General features: G+C 41.3%; 1 protein-coding gene across 15 annotated transcripts in view; it reads left to right on the top strand.

The window, feature by feature from the left end:
* The window catches only part of sox6 (SRY-box transcription factor 6), a 145,345-nt gene that overhangs the window by 43,404 nt on the left and 78,944 nt on the right, over positions 1–22,997 (top strand). For 7 of the 15 annotated variants that reach the window (XM_026216285.1, XM_026216289.1, XM_026216281.1 and 4 more), the window contains 2 exons: positions 7,967–8,210; positions 10,722–10,932. In XM_026216285.1, the coding sequence (XP_026072070.1) occupies positions 7,967–8,210; positions 10,722–10,932 (455 nt within the window). Of the gene's footprint in view, positions 1–2,800; positions 3,068–5,829; positions 5,992–7,966; positions 8,211–10,721; positions 10,933–22,997 lie in introns of those variants that run through there. The other 8 variants (XM_026216290.1, XM_026216287.1, XM_026216280.1 and 5 more) reach the window with 7 other exon arrangements.

Below are 22,997 nucleotides of genomic sequence, written 5' to 3'. Positions count from 1 at the left end.
AGTCAGTATTGAGAAACCCCCACACACACATTCAGGAGCACAAAAGACCTCTTTGTGCTGCTGGCAGGCCGGGTTTGTGAATTGGGGGAGCAGGGTTGAGATTACTTGATTATTTCAAACAGAGGCCCAGGCGAGTCACAGGACCCGGTCCCCGCCGCACGGAGCGGGATGGCTGTGGCGAACCACAACAGAGGCCGAGCCCGAACCCTAAATCGATGGACGGCAGCCATAGACAGATACACACCACCCCTGTCACACACTCGCGGTTTTTTAAAAGAAAGCAATTTGGTTAATGATTTCATTCTGAAAGCCTGTCATGATGCATGCGTCTGCCTCTGCCAGGAAAAGGAGAGCAGGGCAGAAAGAAGGAAAGAAAACGAGACGAAGGTGTTAGTCAACATGACTACACTTCAGTTCTAAATGCTTGCGGCTGCTGTGCGGATTGTTTTACCGACTGAAGCAGACCGTCGTAATGCTACTTACAACTGACTGAGGAAGCTCATCACTGACCATAGAGGTTTTTTTTTCAGTCAGATATTTTGCCAGCATGTTGAGAACATTTTTAAGAGACTACTGTGCTGCTTTATCTGAAACGCGAGCATCAGAGTTGGTCAGACACATGGTTTAATAGCAGACGGGTGAGACATTTTCTGTATCAGTCAGCAGCTAATCCAGTAATGTGCCTGCTTTCTGGCCTGGGTACAAATCTACTGCACATTTTTCTGTTCAACCATGCTTGTCAGCTCCTGGTTTTATTAGGCCGTGGTTCAGCGTGTTTCGTATTCACTTTGCCGCTTTTTCCCTGTGCTGCTCCATCTTAGCATTGCTAAAACATCACCGCTTCATGTACTCTCTGACTCAGATTTTCGTGGCAATTACTTGGATCGATGGACGGACGTTTCCTCTCACCCTCTCTGTTCTCTTTCTCTCTCTCTCTCTTTTCTTTTTTTTATATCAGCTGTCAATCATGTGGGGAACTTCTAACCACCTCCTGACAGGCATGAGTGCTAGCCATTGGTTTAACAGGGGTTTTTATTCAACCGCCTTCGTCCGGCCTGTCACCACGGCCACACACTGTTGCCCATGCTTTCCATTGAACAGGGGCAAATGAATTAGTTTCAGAGGTTTAAATCGACAATCAATGTCACTTGCCCCAACATAATAAGGCTTAATCGTAGATCTTTGAGATGTGTCCTGGCTGACCCTTGCAATTCGTCAGGCATCTTCACATGGCCTCATCTGGGAGGAGTGGACGTACTGCCCGTTTTGATTTTCCAAATGACGTGTCGCATGAATTGTGGCCTTTTTGGCATTCCCTCCCGGAACTCTCAGATCCCATCTTCCTGCCCTCCTTTGCAATTTCAGAAAAATTATATACATTTCATAATTTGTAATAAAAAATAATAATAAATTAGGGGAGAGTACACTGTAAAGAGGACCAAGAAAGCATAAAAAGGGAAGTTTGGGCTACAAAATAAAATAAAATAAAATAAACTTTCAGAAGAATTAGGAACAGGGCTAGTGAACTGAACTTTTGTCCACCCAAAAAAGCATCCAGAATAGTGTAGAGTAGAAGGTATTTCCTTGATTTTTTTTCTTCCACAGAAATCCTATTTATGAGATGAGAATGAAAGGGAACAAAACAGCTTTTCTTTTCATAAGACGCTGCAAATTTTCCAATTTGGTTGACTAGCGACTGGCGTAAAAAACTCCTATTTTTGGAAAAGAAAGGAATTAGGGGGACAGTGGCTGGAGAAAGCAGGGCACTGTGCGCCGGCATTCCAGTTGTACCAGCCCAAGTTTTTCTGGGCACCGGGTGCCAATGATGACCTCATAAGCTCCAGGCTGAAGACTGTAGGCATACAGTTCTCGCTGACACTCATAGCCTTTCATGCTTCCATTCATTCTCTCCACTCCTCTGGCGGCAAAATTACTCCCTCATAATTAGCCATTGTCCCCATTTTTGGCTAGTCTGAAAAAAAGATTTTTGGCTAGTCACTTTTGTGTTCCCCCCACACCCCCATTTTTAACCTCTTCCCTGTCTGTCACCCTCCATCTTGTCTAATATGTTTATTGTGAAACTGAGCAATACACAGCCCCCTTCCTCTGTCTATCTTTAGCATTTTCACTTCATTCATTCGGTCTCTGTCTTCTGGCCTCGTCACAGTGGACTGTGGGAGATTTTACACTCGACTTGTTGACTCCTTTGCTATAAAGTCGGCTGCTCTGAAGAAAAGTATCTTTATAAATGACAGAGAGGACCTGTCCCTGAATGGTGCTTTGTTTACTGTTTTTCCAAAAAGGGGCCCCTGCTATATTTCATCTGTCAGAGTTGCTTTTCTTTCCCCCAACAATGCTCGATTGTTTCCACAAAAAAAAGGAGAGGAACGGAGAGAGGGAAAGAGAGAGAGAGAGAGAGAGAGAGAGAAAGAAACAGAAAGAACAAAAAAAAAAGAAACCAGGTTCTTCAGACAGAGAATTCTGTATTATATTTTCCTGCCAAATTCCGATCTCTGTTTTCCTTTCCGTGCGCTCACAAAGGGCTCATAACTTACTGTCAACTGTGAGGGAAACCACAAAGCTCCACTGTTGCTCAGCAAATAGGCTGGATTGCTTGATGGCTTCAGTGGCTGTAAAGTTTGCTTAACTGCAGCACTGACACCGGGAACTTTGGGATCTGCCGCACCGTAAGGCCCCGAGCAAGGGACGGAGAGAGACAGCGAGCTGCTTTTCTTGCGTCTTGGAATGGTCTCTGACCGTACGGGGACTGAAAGAGACACGCAAGCGAGGGAGACGCTGTGTGTGTGTGTGTGAGCGGAGGAGCTTAACAGCTGTTCTGCCGGTGACTCCGTTCATGTGTGTGAGTGTACTTCGTTCAGCGTGGCGTCGGATGTGTTCTGACAAGACGTGCCGTGGCTGGGACGAACGGCCTTGCCTGTGCTCGAGTGTTTTTGTGTGCGTTGGTGTGTATCAGAATTTGAGGAAGTGTTATGCCATCCAGCTCTGAAGTGGCGTGTGAAGAGCAGAGAAGGACAGGAGCTGCCAAGCAGGCTGAGGGGGACAGTATGTGAGTGTACACACCTGATACACACTCATTCACACACATAGTGAGGACAGTGACAGGGTGTTTGAGCTGAAGATTTTTTTCTTACCCAGGCAGTGTCTAGAATGCCTTTTAGAGAATACTTTTAGAGAATACTGGTGTTCTCTTTGTCAGTTGACTTGTGGGTTGTATTTGGAGCAGAGCAGTGGAAAGACAGTGAAGGAGTGAGTGATGGGCGAAAGGGTTGCAAGGTTAACATGTATGGACTACAGTTGAAACTGTTTTTTGATGGCTTTTAAAAGTGAAGGACGTTTAGAAATGTCTTATTATCCACTATCCAGTGTGCTTCAGTTATTTCTTTGTTTGTTTATATAAAAATATTTGTTTTATTAGCTTTTATTACTGTTATTTTTATTGCTATTATTACACATAATAGTTATATGAATTGATTGATTTGTTTGTTTACTTGTTTGATGGATTTTGAAAAGTGAAGGTATTTCTCAAAAGTCTCAATAACTGCAAGTGTGCTACACTCCTGTCCATTCAGTTAGCTTTTATAATAATAATAATAACAACAAAAATTGATGCATTTTAATAATAAAAATAAGTAGTAGTAGTTACTATTATTTATAATCTATTTTTATTTAATTGTGTTTTTATTAATTGTTTTTTAATGAGGTTGTAATTTTTATTGCTATTATTCAAAATCGGAATTTTATTTACTTCTAATTCAATTAGTAGTTGGCATAAAAGATATCCAAAATAGAAAAACAATTATTGCTTGTATTTGAGGGCTCTTATATTACTATTAGCTCCAAGTCCTAGTTCTGAGAGACAGCGCTCTTTCCTTCTGTCTCGTGATTGTTCACGCATGGGTAGACTGCTCAGGTACAATGGAAGGTGATAATTCGAAGGTGCTAAACAGCTACAGCAGGGATGATCATTTTCCAGCACAGGTTTGTTTCACAGGTGACAGAGGGTTGATTGTAGGAGGTGAAGACCTTGAGAGTCTGTCCCCGTCACCTGTGTGAACTGCTGTCAGAGAGACGCATGCATGCTCATGCCTCTGTATGTCTCTCACTCTCTGTGGGACACCTGTTCATGTGTGTGTGCGGTCTCTACAATAATGTGTAGTATTAATGGGTAAGATTATATAGGCTGTATTTACCAGTCTAAATCGCTTTTTTTGGTGTACTTGTTTTGTTAGTGTTGTTCCTCATTTATTACTCTGTTTATACTGTACAGAGCAGCACACTTATCTTAAAAGGCTATTATTATAAACCTCGCCACAGGAATACTACACAACACTCAGTTGCTTGTTTCTTTTGTATTTTTTACAGATTTCCTTTCAGACGCAAATGCTTCCTGTTACACTTTGAATAACTGCATTGGAGTGTCCTGATTCAGATTTATGATTAGCCTTTTAGATTCTCATTTTAGCAAAGGTTTACATTGCTATTACTTTCTCCGTACTACCAGCTTTACGTTTCTTAGTAGCCTGTATTTTGAAAGTGTGTGCATTAAACAATGAACATACACACATGTCGTTACCCGTGGAAACATGAAGCCCTGTCGTAAAGCAGCTTTTGCCATTTTTCTGCTCACCCATCGTTAGCTCATTCAACAATGGCCCTCTTGTTTTACCCTCTTTTATTTGATTATTTCTCTTCACATAGGTCTGGGTGGTGGTGCCGGAGCAGCCTTCGAATATTTCCTTTCAGGAGTGGCTAGTGATTTAGGGGGTCTGCAAAGGCCTGTGGTTTTGAAGGGGTGTGGGGGTGACTGAGAGGAAGGGAGCAACAGTGACGCTGTAGCTTAGGAGTTACTTATCGCCATTGTCTATAAAAGGGCAACAGAAAGACATGGCAGAGACAGAGGAGTGGGGGGCTTCTACCGACTGAGCGGGGCGAAAGCGGATATCCCAAGACACATGGCCCCCAGTCATGAGGCCCCCTGAGGAACACCAAAGTGGGGTGTCTTCTAATGCCACTAACCAATTAAACAGAGGTCAGTGCGTGATGAAACATTAGCAGCAGCAACAATTCATGAGTCGAAGCATTCCAGGCTACATGAGAACTCACGCCGAGAACTTAACTCCTAATCGTCATAAACCTAGCGCAATATTGTCAGCTATATATGGGGCCTTTCTCTCTCCCTCGGACTGCCAAAAGAGAAGCTGTGCTGCCCTACACTTATTGATTGGTTTGGTTTGTAAGCTGTCCATTGTTATTGTGTAATCGGGCCTGAGCGGGAGAGGGCTGACAGGAATTCATATGAGGCCACTCTAGCTTAGCTGATCAACTCACTGCTTAAAATGCACAAAGGCCAACGGATCTGACTTATTTACTGGAGAAACAGGTTGAATTATTAATAAGAATTAAAGGAAGCACTGCGGTGGCTCGCTGGACTGTTCCGTGAGCGTAAATCAGCATTTAATTTGATGAAATACGATGGCGTTGTCAAGGCTATTTCCTCTCCTCCGTCAAACACCACATACTGTACAACTGAAGCAGGGTTTTGTTTTATGGCTCATAGGGCAGAATTAAATGATTTTTAAGTCTGCTCAAAGAAAAAAGCCATCTAGACCTTTATTCCAGCTAAACGGCATCCACATTGTTCCATTCTCAGCCGTGGGTGCAGATTAGCCGGGTGGATGTGAGTGGGGTGGGGGGTGTTATGGTTGGGAGGGATTGAGGGGCAAAACTCATGAACCCAGCACTCATGGGCTGAGCCGCCCTCCCAGCTCTCCTAATGAATTATTAACTCCAGCTGACAAATACTGTTACGGGGCCCTGGCTCAGATCGGTTGCGTCTGCGAGGAAAATCGCTGTAGACACATGTTACAGGAGGATGGAGTCAGCCTCTCTCTTGCTCGCTATCATGCCTCAGCAGTTTGACTGATGGCTGGAGACTGGAGGGAAAGGCCTGAGAGACTGAATATTTCAGAGGTAAAATAATACCACTTGATTTACTGTGTAATACAGAAGAAGTGCTTTGTTTCGCTCGCAGTCCATTGAAGATGAAGGTGGGGGTTGTTGTGCTGGAAGCTCTGGCTCTTTGGATCCATGAATAAAAAATAGAAGCAGAATCGCTCGGTCTCTCATAAGCATGCTTTCTCCTCGTCTAGCTGTCGCACACCTCTTCCACAACCCATTTGGTGCTCTGAACTTTGCTCTTAAATTTGATTTTTAATTAACGCTCTACAATTTTAGAAATCACTTTATGTTTGATATAATTACAGGAAACAAATTATTGTCTGATTAAAATTGAGGCCTTGGTCTCGCTTAAGAAAATAGGGGCACGGAGCGGTCTAGGTCTCTGCTGCCTTGCTCTGCGCTAACTAACAGACACAGCACAGCTGCGGTATCCCGCTTCATTAACTTCCATTGACTTGCATTGTCCACTTCTGATGAATGCCGCAGAGCTCATCTAAGACATTGCGGATGTGGATGTTTTTTTGCTTTTATTTTGTTTATACATTTTTTTGTTAAGCATGACAAAATTATTAATATGGGAGCTAGTCTGAGACAATAGCAGCTTGAGGTTTTAACCGAACTGTATTGTACAATTCATATTTAGAGTGTGAGGCTTAAGTGCTCAGCCATGTGCGCAAATTGATGGCACGTCTTCAAATGAAGTAGTCATACTTTAAAGGGCCTGAGAGCAATTGGGCCTGACAGCCCGTTGCAGCCCACACATCCCTCATGCGCCGAAGAGCACGGCTGCCGCCCGCACGTGAACAGATTAACTCACAGTTTGGTGTTAAAATAATCTCTCCCGGTGTCAAATTTGTTTTCTTCCCACGATGAGCCACATGCTGGAAAACTTGGCAGGGCCGGGAGATGGAGTTCTGGAGGCGCCTTGGGCTGCCTTCATTACCCAGCCTGCCTCTCTCTCATCTCCCCTCAGTCTCAGTGGGCAGTAGAAGGACGTTAGCTCACCTGCCGCCCTTGACCTAGAATGCCTATGCCCTTTGTCCAGGCTAATGTGGCCCGCAGCAGTGTTTTGGCTCTCAAAACAATGAGTCTGCAACCCTGTGGTCAGTTGTGTGTATGTCATTGTTCATGATGTTATGAGTGCTGGCTGTCTAGTGTAAATTACCGTCTCAGAGCAGGCAATTTAAAGGCCGGAAGGAAAGTAGTGTATGAAAGTTGTGTCTTGGCTGATTCTAAACAAACTATATCAGTTGCAGCCTTTTGATTAAGTTTTTAAATCAAACGTTTAATTCGATTAGCAGGTTAAGTTTATCCATAGCGCTAGTTGTAGAGTGATTTTTAGTGATTTAATTAAATTGTATTTTATTTGGTTTGTTTTATTTTTATTAATTTAAATTGTATTATTTTATTATATTTATCCTTATCTACAATTGCAAAAGCAGATTTACAAAAAAATTACTACAAAATGAAGGAAAATGGCACATTTATAGACTCAATAGGAATGTGATGATCAAAATCCCTTGAAGTGTCAGCGTCCTAGCATCACCGCTCTTTTTGTAGTTGGTGGCAGGGTTAGCGCTTTAATGAGAGCGTGTTATATGGTATTGTAACCCTCTTAGCGTGGTAATCAGCCGCGGGGCAGAGGGGATCGCGCCTGCCTCAGGCAGCTCTCCAGCCGTAGTTCAGCACGTCCATTTACATTAAACAAAGGATTAAGTGCGACCCCAGTGCATGCCGTTTCTCCCGTACCGAGCTCAGAGCCATTGATAGAATCTCCCCAGCTCTGATATCAGTCTAGTTGTGGGGTTAGATGTGGCGCAGAGGCTCAGAACAGCAGCCAAATTCATATATATGTGATGTGAGGGCGCTCATACAGAGTGACGCTCCAGTATTTCCCGTCTGACATTTGACGTTATTCGGAATGAAATTGTTCCATTGGAATTTTGAATTTTTTGTGACAAACATGTTTCCTCTGCTCTTCACTCAGCAGAATCATGTCTTCCAAGCAAGCCACCTCTCCATTCGCCTCAACCCCTGACGGAGGTGAGGATGGAGTGAATCAGGAGTGCATGTCCTGGGAAAAAGATGAGAACTCTGAGTCACTAGTCACTCCTCAGCTTCCCCTGCACAATCTGCTCATCAACAAACCTCCCCTGGAGGAGCTCCAGCCAATCAGCAGCAGCGTGCCGCCCGAATCCGACTGGGACAGCCTCCTGGCCCAGCAGCGCATGGTGAGTGCCACTGCCAGAGTTTCATAGCTCATTTACGTGTGCTAACACAAACTATGTGTGTTTTGAACTTTCTAATGAGGTGTAGATCAATTAATGCGTTATTAAAGATAGCTGGCAGGATTCAATGAGTGAGAACCGTCTGGTCGAGATGATTTGTCTAGAGCTCCACAGATATTTTCCATTTGTTACAACATAACACACTTTAGGGAAGTCGTGCCCTAATGGTTAGAGAGTTGGAGTGTTAATCGAAAGGTTGTGAGTTCGAGTCTCGGGCTGGCAGGAATTGTAGGTGGGGGGAGTGCATGTACAGTTCTCTCTCCACCTTCAGTACCACGACTTAGGTGCCCTTGAGCAAGGCACCGAACCCCCAACTGCTCCCCAGGCGCCGCAGCATAAATGGCTGCCCACTGCTCTGGGTGTGTGTTCACAGTGTGTGTGTGTGTTCACTGCTCTGTGTGTGTGCACTTCGGATTTGTTAAATGCAGAGCACAAATTCTGAGTATGGGTCACCATACTCCTGCAGAGACGAATCCTCAACCCAATGACACAGCTAGAACAGAGCAGGCCTGTGCAGAACACTTTTAAAATGAAGACTTTGTGATTTGCCAAGGACTCGACGTTGAAGTTTAAGTCCCCCACGAGTGCCTTGAGATCCCTCACTCTGTAAAAGTGCCGGAGAACAGCGTATTGAATTGCATTTCACGTCAGAGCGATTTTATGAATCTATAAATAAAGGGACAATGAGAAAGCGGGACTAGGAGTGGGAATTTGAGGGAGTTGAGGGAGCCGCCCCCCTCCTCCGTGGTGGTCTCTCTAGACCGTGAGGCATCGAGCCCAGACGGGAGACTGGCAGCCACTTATTGTCCGATGCTTGTAAAAGGGATTTCTCCATAACTGCTGCTGCTGGACTCCCCTGGCCCTGCAGCATCCAACGCCAAACCCCACTTTAATTAGCCTAAAAATTCTGCTGTCATGAGTGGCTTTTTGCCTTTTTTTTATCTAAATTCTAAATGCTAAATAGCTGATAAATGTATCAAAAATCTCTCTCTTTTTATTCCTGTAAAGGGAAGTTGTAAATGTAACATAACATAATATAACATAACATAACATATAATTAATATAATATAACATAATATAATATAATATAAATCCTCACATGTAAATGCAGAAGGCTTTAACACTCCTCAGATGGTGCTGATTCCTAATTGGATTACAGAGAGCTTTTGTGATTGGTGTAATTAGAAAGACATTTCAAAGAATTGTTACCATACTGCTGCGTTTGGATATGCATGGGACAATCTCTCGGTTTCCTCTTGATATAATGAAGGAAAGCATATTAAAAGTGAATTGTGCTCATTTGATGTTCAAGAGCAGCTGCTTGATTTGCAGTGAGTGATGCATTTGTGCTCACTTGTCTTCACAGGAGCAGGACATCCTGTTGTTGAGTGAGGCTTTTTGCTGTAGTGGAGTTTGCTAAAACTCTCACCTGATAAATACTTCACTATACTTTGGATAAAACGACTGTGAATGTAATGTGAAGTATGCACGAACTCTTAGTATATTGAGTAATGCATTAACATCTTGTAAGTCAATAGAAGTGTAGAGGCCATGAAATAAAATAAATCTATAGATTGTAAGTAAGAGAGAGAATTGTCTGATATTCTTTATAATCCTAATTTTGCTTGTCTATGAGCATTCCTATATTTGTGTGCCCCGCAGAAAATTGTAAGGGATCTCAACTGTAAATTTGACTTCATGCAAGTGTTAGCAGTGCCCTCTATCTCTGCCAGATGATTTGTGGGATATTATTCTGTGTGTTGCTGCCCTAATGCCCGTCTGTGCCCTGGTCTCCAAAACATAAACCTGCCAGTTTCTCTCTCATTGATGGAGCAATCCTACAACAGACTCTTCTCTGTCAGGACTCCTGCTCACTCACTAATGTGCTTTTGCGCTTTATATTTACAATCACTCAGTAGTGTGTAGAGTTACTGGGCTCTGTTTAGGATCAGACAAACAGATTACTTCTCCCTTTCATTCTGTTTTCCCTCTTTGTGTACTCGCTCGGGGAACACTGAACTATCAGCTGCAGACAGAAGCCCGGTTAACCACTAAACCACACACAGGTGGGACCGCAAAACAACAGCAGCTTGAGACAGGGGCCAGATTTACGATGGCCTGGAGGGTTCCGCGAAGAACAGCCACCTGCTTGAGAACCAACAAATTACACTGCGCTCGAGCTCAGCTCAAACATGCACTCGTAACCTTTGCAAAGGAATTACAGCAATGACAACTGTAAAGAGAAAGGGGTTGTTAAACAACATTTATCTGCTCTGTAATCACTTGACTTTTATCCTAAACTCATTTTCTCGCATTTAAATGGTACGAATTTAACACTTTCCACATTTTTAAATAGTTAAATTGCTCTATTTGACAGTTTAATGTCTGTTTTGACAAAGTAAAAAAAAAAAAAAAACTTCAGTGTCCTTTCAACTCCTTTGTTTTCTATTGCAGGAATCGGACAGCAATAAAGTATGTTCCTTATACTCCTTCCGGAATAATTCTACCTCTCCACACAAGCCAGAGGAGGGGGCCAGGGAGCGCGGCGACCTGCTGAGCAGTTCAGCCTTCGGAACGCCAGAGCGCCGCAAAGGAAGCCTGGCCGATGTGGTGGACACACTGAAACAGAAGAAACTAGAGGAGATGACAAAGACAGAGCAAGACGGTATGGACGGTTTCTGCATCTTTGTGTGTCCAGATTTAGAAATGTATGTGTATGTGAGCAAATTTTCTTTTCCTCTTAGTGAGAAGCATTTTTGGCGTGCATTGATCTCCTCAGTCACTCTGTTTTCCTCGTTCGCCGTCTCTCCTTCTCTGTATTCTGTCTTATTCGACATAATTCATCTATTCTCTCCCACCGTACACATGCACACACGCGGTCTTTTCACCTGGGAGGACTGACGTGGCGATGTTTTCCAGTTTGTTCTGAACCGAGTCCAGTGTGACAAAGAGTGGGTGGCACTACCCCTCAGCTTAAGTGTGGTCTCTGGATGATGCCAAACCAAACTCTCAGACCATAAAACACACGCCACAACCTGATGCCAGGAACATTACCTTTTTATTCTTCAGTACAGACGACAGCATTCATGCCGCAAAATTCATCTTCAGACCAGCTCAAATAGCTCCAAGAAGACTTTTTTCTTCCATGGGTTTAGGGCCCAGAAGTATCCAAGGATTTGGCATGATATAAAATTAGAGTGATATAAAATTATATAAAATACATATGCATAATGTAAAAATTTGGTGATATGAAGGATTTATGCGTTTGGGTACAAATATCTTGTAGCTATACAAGTAGTTCAATAAATTAAAAATCCAGTCCTAAAAAAGGAAATTCTAGTTATTTTAAATTTTTTATTTTATTTTAATAAAACAAAAAATAATAATTTGAATGAATAGTTTGATGCAGATCATGCCGCAGTGGAGCGAGTCCTCTGGGAAAACGATCGAAAAGCAAATACTGGAAAGAAACAGTTGCTGAAACAGTTCCTGTCTTCGTAATTAGTGTAATGCAGAAACCTATACAATCTAATATTAAACACACACACACACACACACTTTGACAGTATTGCTCCTTTGGGAGATACTAGTCTCATTTCAGCATCGGGGGAGCTCTTAGTCCGAACACTTGATCAGAGGAATAAATTAGGCCATAATTCAGTTAAAACTATTTTTCCCTCACACATTTCCCCGTCTTGCATTCTGTGAAGGTCTTCATATTAATTTAATCATATTTGTTTTGGGTCGCTTTCATTATCGCCAAGGGTTAGAGAAATATTTTGAATAAGAAAATAGGAAGAATTTAATAAATCCGAGTGAGGGGCTGTCAGTCATGAATATTTTCAAATTCATAATTGATATAGAAAAACATGACAGGCCATCCATTATCATATCCTTGCGGTGTGATGAAATAATTTAACAGCAATCAAAATTTCTGTGAACTGATTTAAGATTTTTTTTTTTTCTCTAAAAATATTTCCACTTATAATTTGCCTGTCTGTCAATTAAGGTGCTCTATTAAACAAAAATGCAGTTTTGGAAATACCACTTAAAGTGACTTGCTGTATTACATTTAACTGGGGAGAGAAACAAAATCATCTTTTGATGTGATTTTTATTCCTCCTCTTTTCTCACCTCAGTGGTAACCAGAGATAGTGTGAAGGGCTCGTGCTGTCCTCATAGGTTCCTCCTGTTGTTTCTAGTAGGGTATTTTTTAAGATTTTCTGTGCAATAGGGTGCTATGCTAATGAGCCCCAGCTGGTATGGCCGGTTGCTGCAGTACTTTCACTGGTCAAGTGCAGCTCGTAATCCTGAAGGCCCGTATGTTTAGTGCAGGCAGGAGAGGGTGCTTCACTTCTAGTGTACAGCTGTGTTAATCTGCCCTTAATAATGGTGACAGAGCCGACCTCATGCCTCTACGCCTCACACCACAATCTCCCCGGTTACACAGAAATTAGTTCCTGAGCTCGAGAGAGACTAGAGGCATGCAGAGTTCAATACGTTAGCTCCAAGATGCTGGAATGGAGCGCTTCTGCGTCCTTGAGGACGTCTCAGTTTGGTGCAGCCGTAATGGGAGTCTTCAAGTCCGAAGTACCTCAGGATTAACCCCTTGTGTGTCTCCGCAAGCAATTGAGAGAGCCATGTGTTGTCTTAACGACAAAGCATGTCGTTATGTAATGAAAAGCAAAGAATGGATGAGCTAAAAATATCACTCAGTCTCTCAGTCTCTTATTAAGGGAACAGCTGTAACCTTTCATTAGCTTGCTTGGCTAACTGGCTTAAGGTGTGGTCAAACTAGAAGTGCGTCTGACATCGAATACTGCATTTGATGGACAACAGACATAGCAGTTCTTTTAAATGTTGTTCACCTACTGTTTTAAAATATTGCACATTTGAACATATTACCCATCTGGTTAAGTGTCGCTTCATAATATATAGTAGGGAAGTGTGGTTGGTTTTAACCCCACAACAGGAAATAATAAATTTTTTATGAATAATAATAAAAAAAATATAAGGATCAGTAACAAGTAATAATAGAAGTAAACAAGTAATCTTCTCAAATTTGCTGTAACATTGCAAACCAAATAATCTCAAAATTTGCAGTAGCAGAAAATGAAACTACTGGAACGTCTGTTTTTGTTTGAACACACTTTTAGATCACTGCCATTGTCAAGTTAAAATGTAACCATCTCCTTCCAACATTCCAACAAACATTGGCTTTTGTGATCGCTTTGGGTCTTGAGCTTTCCTCCTGTGAGAATTGTATTGCGTAGGCAGCACATACTGCAGTCATGTGACATGTTTTGTTCGTAAAACAGTATCTTTTGATTTTAGTCAAGTAGCCATATATTGGGGGATACTTGAAAGGATACATTCATGTAGGAGCACAATGTATTTCAGACCCGTCTTTACGCATACTTAACTGAATGTGCACCGGGGCCCTAAGAGTCAACCGCTCTCAAATTCAATTAGACCTATTACAATCGTACCACAAGTCAGTGAAACTGGACTGTCATCTCCATCTTTCCTCTCACTAACAATCCTTAAAGTGCCTTAAGTGCTCGTGACCGCTCTAATGAATGAAAATATCCTGCCTAGAGGACTACATTAAGCTGAATATTCACCTTCACTGTAAAAGCTCCACATGAACCACCTCATCCACCAAGGAGGTCTTGGGATTTTTCTGTAACTGGTATTGTAAAACATTATTTATTGAGAGCTGTCTGGTGCTTGTTCATAGTTTAAAATGCCTAATTATAGAGGAAAGAAGCTAAATAAAAACAAGAGATGAGAAAAAATGAATGTCCATTATAAAGATTCAAGGTGACCTTGTCTGGGATTCACAAGCAATTAAGGCCCTTTTTATGAAATGTACTTAAGTAATGAACTTCAATATATGAATCCTTTACTGGCTTGGATGTTTTCATTGTTTTTATTTTTCCAGTTATGTGGTATTCTTCCAGGGCTCATTTTAGTGGGGTGATTTTTTGACCTCTATTTGGGTGAACTGCACTCACCCTAATTCAACCTTGAATTGATTTGTTTGCAGTTTAATGCTCCAAATATCTGATTTGTACATTGAGCTGCATGTTTAGACACGGCCCATTCTCTCTCACCGACTTACTCAACATTTTATTTGTTGGTAAAGCATTGCTTTATTATGTTATTTTTAATTAATTGTACTACTTTTTTGGTAATCAGCCATATCGCAAAATAATTAATTGGCCTATATTTTTGTGAACAGGATTTTAATATTGATGCATCCTCAGCTTCTTTTTACTTTAACGTTCCCACATCACTTAGCAGCAGACAAAAAGATCTAGAAACAAGCATCCACACCTAGTCAAGAAGGCAAACTGCCTAGTGCTCTAGTCTGGGCACCAGTGAACCAATGGCTCTGCCAACTTAGTCAGCAGTCTTGTATTGGCAGGATTGGCCATGGCTGCTGGTAATAGCTTGTTAGCTGCTAATCCACGCTTAGAGCCCTGTTCGCCTGAATGCCAGCACTAAATTTTGCAGGCAGTTTGGTGGCAGGGGTTCAGTTTGGTGGCTGAAAAATAGACCATCTATGCAGCCTGTCATTCCTCTGTGATGTCTAGTCAGTGTGCACTGCATACGCAACTGTCAGTTTTAAATTATGCGTATTTCTTTGTTTATAGAAAATCAGTCTGTTTGCCAGAACAATTTCCATAGTCATCATAGAATGGTTAAAAGACAAATTCCCTCATAAAAGCATTGAATCATGCTCTGTCTAATTTTCTTGTGTCAGTGTCCCTGCACAGTTGCGCAACCCTGTGCACCCCTGCACCCTTTTTTCCCTCCTGTAAAAGTTGAAAGGGCAAGGTTTTAGCCGCGTTGAGAGATATGTCGGAGCCAACAGGTGTAGAAAAGGCACTTTCTGAAAACGAGTGAATTACACCAGCAGGAGTGACCTGGGTGACAACAGGAACAGTTGCTAATGTGGCGTGGATGAGGACTTTCTCTGGGGTGGTAACCCTGAGACCTCTGAGGGGGCAGAGGAGAAGCGAGGTTAGCGAACAGCTCTATACACCTGGAGCTTTGTGTATGGAGTCAGGGTTAATGAGTTTAGCAGGGGGCAGATTCTTCAGTGCCTCCATCCCACGTAAAGCCTGATCTCTGGGGCAGGTGGATATTTCCAGAGCCCCCCACCCTGCGGACCTTAGCCATTTCAACAGCAGGTAAGCACCGGTGTGCATCTGAATAACAGCTGTGTGTGTGTGTGTGTGTGTGTTACCTTCCTGGTCTACTCTATAGGGGCTATCTGTCCTCAAAATCTCCTTTGAGGCACTCATTCTTCTGTTGAAGTATGTTTGTGAAGGCATTTTTTGGGAACCCACCCCCCTTGCCTATATTTATAAATTTTTAACTGAAATCTGTCCTTTTTTCTCTTTTCTTCAACATCCAGCCCAGTACCTCCAGGCAGCATGTGTCTTTTCCCCATCGAGATCGGGAGATTTATGGTTTTGGGCAGCGGGAGAATTAAGTGCAGAAAGCTGTTTTACCGTATGTCACTTCGGTTGCATTTTTATGACCCTCTTGAAAGGGTTCATGTTGAAATGGCAGAGGGGCTAGCATTGCTCTCCAGCTCTCTGGCCGCCCTGCCATCTACTTTTGATTTCTATTCCACCTAATTAATAACAGTCTTTGTTGTAATGATACGCGCCACTGTCCCTGGACCTGGTGCAGACTCGATGAGGTCAACCTTTTTAATTTCTTGGCTAGTGTTTGGACCGAACCTAAGATCTGGAAGCGTGCTTCAAACACGACGTTTCATCGCTCTGTTATGTCAGTCCCTTTGGCAGAGTACACTAAGCCAGACATCAATCATTGGAAGTTTTCTTTCCTCTTGCACGCTTCCGTCTACCTTCAAACAAGTGACTTGTCTACATGAAAGCATATTGGTTTGATTAATCCAAAGTGTTCTCGTGCACATCAAAATATGTTAGTTATTCTTCAGATTGATGTGTGGATCTCAAGAGTTGGCAGGTAAGCTAGTGTGCGGGTGAGTTGGTAGCTCAGTAAAGAGCAAGATCTGGCCCATCACTTTTGTTTGAATAGGTAATGTAAATCTGCTGGGGTTGAGCAGACATGAGCTGGAATGGCTTGTTAGGACACATGATCAAAAGCTTGTCTCCTTGCTTTCCACCCCTTGCCAGTTAACTCTCTTGTCACCCTGCGAGGCAGACGTTAAATTGATTTTTTTTTTTTCATTGTGGGCATTCTGCCACTCTCTGGACTTTGACAAAAATGTTAGCTCCTACTCCTGTCTTTCCCCTAAGAGAGACATCTGTGCTACTGACAAGCCTTCAGCACCAAAAAAAAGGGAAGATATACTGATGCAAACAGACTCTGGCAGCCCTGTTCAATCCCTGTCAAAACCCTTTGCAGCCTGTATGGTTCATATCAAACATCCATGATACAAACACTCTTCCCAGATGAGCGTGTGCCAGAAGGGAAAAATCGTTCCCCTCCTGACTGCCTAGTGCAAACCTCCAAAACTCTGTCCATGCTCCAAATAGAGTGCTCCTCTTTCAGATGACAAAACAAGCAGCTGCTTCTGCCTCAGTGCCATTCTTCTGCATCCGTATCACCTTCCCTCTTCTCAGATTCCCATTAGTCAACAGTAGCAACTGCTGCGGAGCATTCCAGGAGCCATCTTCTCTCTCGAGCTCAGCTGTTGACTCTGTCCCTCTTGTGTGAGACCAAGCACAACGCTTCCATTGTGACGGTCTCTGTCACTGAGCTGGGGCACTCCCAATAGGAGGAAACGGGTGTTTCAGTAAGACAAATCAAAGCCAGCGTTCCTGAACAGAGCTCCATTTGTCCTCTCTCTCACACCATAGGTACGTCTCCTCAGCTGTGAATGAGACTTTCTTACACTGCACTTCATATAAACTTAAACTACATACCTTGTCATCTAATTGTGCACTAATGCATGTAAAAAATACAAAGAAATAAATGTTATATTATTATAAACACAACACGTTTTAAATTAAAGTTATTTTGTGTCATCTCAATTTTTAGTAATTTTTTCCCCAAAACATTTGATTTAAAATGTACAAAAAAAAATGCGTTTAAAAATGCTTTTAATTTGCATACTGTTTGAATTTCTAATGCCACAGTGTTGTTAAAGTAAATAATATATAATCCCTAAATCAAATATGTAAATTAAAGGGATTTTGTGTTTTGTTAAAGGGATTTTCTGTTCTGTACAACATCCACAGTTCAGTTGTGAATTACGGTTCTTTCGGTTTGCGTTTAAATCATTTCTGTGTGTTTTATTTCTCCCTGGATCAGCTCTGTTTGTGTGCCCATGAGTCTACGCTCTGAGGTGAGGAAATGCCTCTCCGCTTGTAATATGCTTTTGACAAAGCAACTCAGAACAGTGAGGACACACACTGAACATCTTTCCTTGTAATGACTTGCAATAAGAAGCATTTCTTTTTGTTGTCCAAAAAAAAAGAACATTATAATTTTTTTTTTTTTTTTTTTACTACTCGGCATCAGTCGAATGTTTGAAATAGCTTCCCTTTGTGATGTGGATTTTTATCATTGAAGGAGGCAAAATATATATTCTTTACTGTAATAAAAGGCTATGTCGATTAATAATGGATTACAAATAAACGTAATATTTATGAAAATACCAAAGGTGGCTTTTCTCCAGTGTAAAGGATTGATTTTCTTGTTAATTTGTTTTCAAAATCAAATGTTAAATTGGATAAACACGGATGTGTCAAGCCATCAAAACGGAACCGAACCGAAAACGGTTTTTATTTATTTATTTATTTGGTCAAAACTTGGCATTCGATCTGTTCTTCTAACATCGGTGTTGGGATAATGGTATATGGTTAAAGCAGTACTGGAATGAAGTGGTTTTAATGAGCCAGTATCTTTATGTTCCCCTCTAGGTATTTGGATTAGCACAGTGGGAAAAGCAAAATGCTGATGCCAGAGAAAAGCGGACCACACCATTAATTAGCCTTAAATCTGTCACTGCACAGCTGAACGCTGCCGGTGGAAAAAGCAGGCTCCTTTATTTAGATTAAAAGTGGTCAAAATGAGATGAGCTGGACTTAACCTGTAAAGCGTGTGTGCATTTGTGCTATATGAGTGTGAGATCACCACCACCCACCTCGTGCTCAGTTCCCAGGCATTGACTGCACATAACTGGACAAAAGAGCTGGTGTCATCTGACTAGGATCAAAATAGTGTCAAAGTAACTCACACCGTAGGCACAGACGGGCCGGTGTGCCCAGCTAATGATTTGAGGCCACATTTCAAGACTTGTTTTATAAGACCCAGCTACATCAGCTCCATCTGGTTGCTAATACCACCCTTCCATGATGTGCATATTTTATCTGCTTTTCCTGTCCATATAACAGACATCAGTGTGGTTAAATTCAGGGCTTGGCAGTATATCAAGTTCGTGTGATATATTGCTATATGTTTTTTTATAAGTGATGTGGTATGAACAGTAGTTTGATATGAGCTTATCTGAATAAAAGCAGAGGATGCAGAGTGAGTTTATGTGAGTGCATAATCTAATTTGTTGTAAACATGAGACATACTTTATATTAAGGGCTTTAAAATAACTTGTAAGATATAGTTAACACATATAGTTTAAAGGTTTGTCATACATTTTATGGAGGAATTTTGTGTGTGTGTGTGTGTGTGTGTGTGTTCAATAGAAGAAAGAAATAGTGGTTTGAACTATTTATTATTATTATATATATATGTGAATTAAAATGAATTAAAAGATAAACCATACACATCCACCCGGTATGTTTCTAAATGTGTTGGACACAACATTTAAGACTCATCTGTCTTCTTTCTCTTGCTTGCTCTCTCTTTGTTCAATAAGGTGCCATGGGATGAGATGGGATGTCAGAAAAAACAGCTAGAAACATGTTTTATTGCTCGGTGAATGGTGCGACTCGGATCATTGTAATTATCCGCTGAACGCTATCTCTCATTGGGAGTGGCCCCCATATAATTTTAAGCCTGTGTAGGTCGAGTGGTTAATATGTTTAAGGACCCTGTCATCCGTTACATGTCATGAAGTTCCAATGATAGTTTAAAAGTTATGAGTTTTAATTCTAATTAATGGTTTTGTGGAGTGTGAATAGATTTTTTTGGGGTAAAATTCCATCTACTGCAATTTGTGATTTGGGTAGTGAGGCACACCTTTCTCACTCCAAATGTGATATATATATATATATATATATATATATATATTTTTTTTTTTTTGTCTCTCCATGTCATACACAATTTCTTTTTCCCATTCTTGAGAGGTGATATAGAAATGAGCTTAGCTTCATAATTTGCATTTTGCAATTTGCTTTATAATTTGCATACTTCTCACAGCGTCCTGCTACTGATAATGGGCAGAAGTTGATAGATTGTGTCTGTATTGCTCGATAGTACTCCACAGGCGGATTATATTCCAGCCTTTGGTGGTCTGTAAAGTAGTGAGAGTGTGCAGTTACACGATACCGTGTGTGTCTGAGAGAATGGAGGTTGGCGGCTAAAAATAGTGACCTTTCAGGCCCGTGTGCATGAACGCTGAACTCTGACATGCTGGTCAACAGAGTGCACTGCACGGGACCATAAACATTTTTAATTGTTGCCTCACTGAATGTCAGTGGTAGTGTGGAAAATCTGCTTCTTTAATTAGTCAAGTGAGTTTTTACAAAGAACGAAGATGCCTCCTTTTAACTTTTTAATGTCCTCATGCACTCATACAGCACTGTTTATTACTGTAAAACAGCTCACTTGTGGCTGTAAAACACTTGTTTTAGCACATACCTAGTTTACTAAAGAGCATCAATTTTAAAGCTATTTTAATATTTTTCTTAAACATGAAACATTAAGACATCAAGAAATGAAACACTCTGTCAAGTACTTTACCCAAAGCATGCGTTTAAACCGAGCCGTAATGTTTTTATGCTTGAAGTGTCTTCTATTTTAATTTTAGCAGCACATCATCTTCTTGATGCCACGTTTTAACTCGCCGTATATTGTGGGGAGAACCCATCAAGCAAGTCCAAGTTGCTCCGGCATTTAAGATGAAATAAAGTTTCAGTGACGACTCAAGACAGTTGGCTTCACAGCAAATTTGAATCTATTCATGTGGATCCTATCAGTTTCGTTTTGTCCCTAGCACCCATTAATTTACTAAATCACTCTGAGCCGAAATGATCACAGTAAGCGACATTATTCACACATTTTTATTAATTCAACGTAGACGAATAAAAGTGAATGTTTTGAAGCATTGATTAGCAGAAGGGTTTATATCTGACAGTTAGATTGCAGGGTAGCCAGCATAAAAATGGCTCCTCTGCAAGGTACAGTACCCAGTAATTTAATTCTTGTGTGAAATTATTATAATTTATTACAGTGTGTGGGCTCTAATGATTACCGACATGAAATGGAATTTATAAATTAAGATTAAATCCGCATATCTGTTCTTATTTTTTGTACCTGCACATGTGTTCAATCCTTTCAGCAGTACTTCAAGATGATTTCATAAGATGAAGCATTTGTGTATTTTTATTTTGTGTTTATTTGTTTATCATTATTATTTATTTATTTTATTTCTTTTAAGAAAGAAACATTAATTATAGTTTGGTACAAAAAAAAAATCTAAACGTCAGATTGTTGCTGAAATGGACGAGGAATTTATTTTGGTCGCAGATTAGAAAATCAATACACTTTATTTTACTTTAAAAAAGATTTACACATTAGAAAAGGGACAAGACAGGACACAAATGGCGAGATACTAAGTTATTAAATATAAGAGTTTTTTTCCCGCTTTGTCTTAAGTGTATATCTTAAATGAGAGACCGTTCTTAGAAAATTATTGTTATTTTTCATCCCATAAAAAAATTCACTTTTTTTCTATATTTACCAACAGTGTTATCATTATTATTTTTAGCAGAGGTTCTCAATTGACTAAATAGAAATAAACAAAATTTTTGTCTACATTTGTGTGTTTTTTTTTCCATCAGGACAATGATCTTCGTTTTTTTGGAGAGATGTACTGTATTTTGCTTCGGAAAGGAAATTTGCGAAGTTGTTTGGATGAGTTACGTTTTTCCCATCCGTGTTTGCTGAAGATGTTTCTTTTCGGGAGTAAACCGTAATGAGCAGCAACAGCAGGCAGGAGTGGAGCAGTCGGGGTGGGCCGCCTCTGAGGGCTCGCTCAGCCTGAGAGAAGGCTAAAGAGGACAGGGGAGAGAAAGTTCATTTTGCTATCCAAGCATTAAATGGTCCTAGTTTTCTTAAAAGTGACCTTGTGGGGAAGGCTCCGGCGCAGCTCCTTCCAGCTGCACACATGGCATCCATCGGGGCACAATCACGAGCAGTCCAAACACCTCAGGCTCGGACATATGTTGAGTTTTATTTCATTCTTCTGACATTAATCCTATTCACCAGCTGTTCTGCCAGCTGCCACTCTCCAGCTTAAGAGGAGATTGCAGTTTTGGGGGCTCGGAGTATGGGCTTATCTTGGCTCCTGATCTTTTCACTCTAAGTTCTGATTGGACCCCCCACCCCCCCTTCCCTCCCTCCTAATATCTCCCTCCTCTTCTCAATCTGTAGGATCCTTGAGTTGTACTTCTCTCCCTAGAAATCTCTCTTTCAACTTTGCTTTAATTTTGTCTCGTTCTCCTCCTCCCGAGGCTCCAGGGGTGTGTTTTAATCGCATGCCCAAGTCTTCGTTTGGACGGCATGCCTTCAGAAGATGCTGACCCTCTGCTAGTGTCTTGCTGTCTCCACCAACATTTATTATTCAGTTTTCTTCTTGTATTTGGTGCCCAGAATCCCTCTCCTTCTGAGGGTGAAGGTTCCTGGCAGAGTGTCTTCCCAGTGCAAACATGCCACGAAAACAGTTTTTTTTTTTTATCCACCGCTTTGATTGAACTTGAACTCTTTATTTCTTCTATTTCACATATTTCATCTTTATCTCTCCCATTCACATTACCAATCAGCAAGATTTATTTCCGTTCATTGTCCGATGGAATTTCTCTTGTGTCATTAGTGCTGAAGAAGTACCGAGTGGTGGAAGGCCTGGCCAGCTTGAATTGATCATCGGTGGCTGCTCACTTTAATAATTCAACCCTGATTAGTGCCGAGTCCTGCAGTAAAATGGATTGAAGAAGAGGTCGTGTGCTGCCCCGCTCGAGAGGTGAAGCCTCTAGGGAGTGGTTCATTCATATGTGCTTGATAGACACGTGTCCTGTTTAGACAGGTCAGGAATCGCGCGATTGCCAGGACGATGGGGTCAGCACTGAGATTAGCACGTCAGGTCTGCCAAATATACGACAATGACACTACAGCCATGTGCTATTTGTAATATTTTAATAATATTCACGTTATAATATATGTTCTAATATTATGCAATATTAAAACTGCAATATTCGTCATTCATCATTGGCATTATTGGTAGTATTGGTGTTCTTGTTGCTGTTGTTGATTTTAATATTATTAGTATTAGTAGAAGTAATGAGTAACTAATAACGCTAAAAGGGAAATAAAAGACTTCTAAGGCTAGTCAGTCTATTTACAGCAGCTGTCGACAGGAGGAAATGGCAGAGTGGTGTTTGAGCAGCCTACAGGTGACTAGCAGAGATGCTCACTAAGTGGAATAATGAATAGTATTAGGTGTCAATTAAATCAAGCTTTCCCCGAGGTGCAGGTGCTCGACAATAT

Source organism: Carassius auratus, chromosome 32 (assembly GCF_003368295.1).
Source record: "Carassius auratus strain Wakin chromosome 32, ASM336829v1, whole genome shotgun sequence".
In the NCBI taxonomy this organism is placed as follows: Eukaryota; Metazoa; Chordata; class Actinopteri; order Cypriniformes; family Cyprinidae; genus Carassius; species Carassius auratus.
This window is presented reverse-complemented; position numbering and strand designations above follow the sequence as displayed.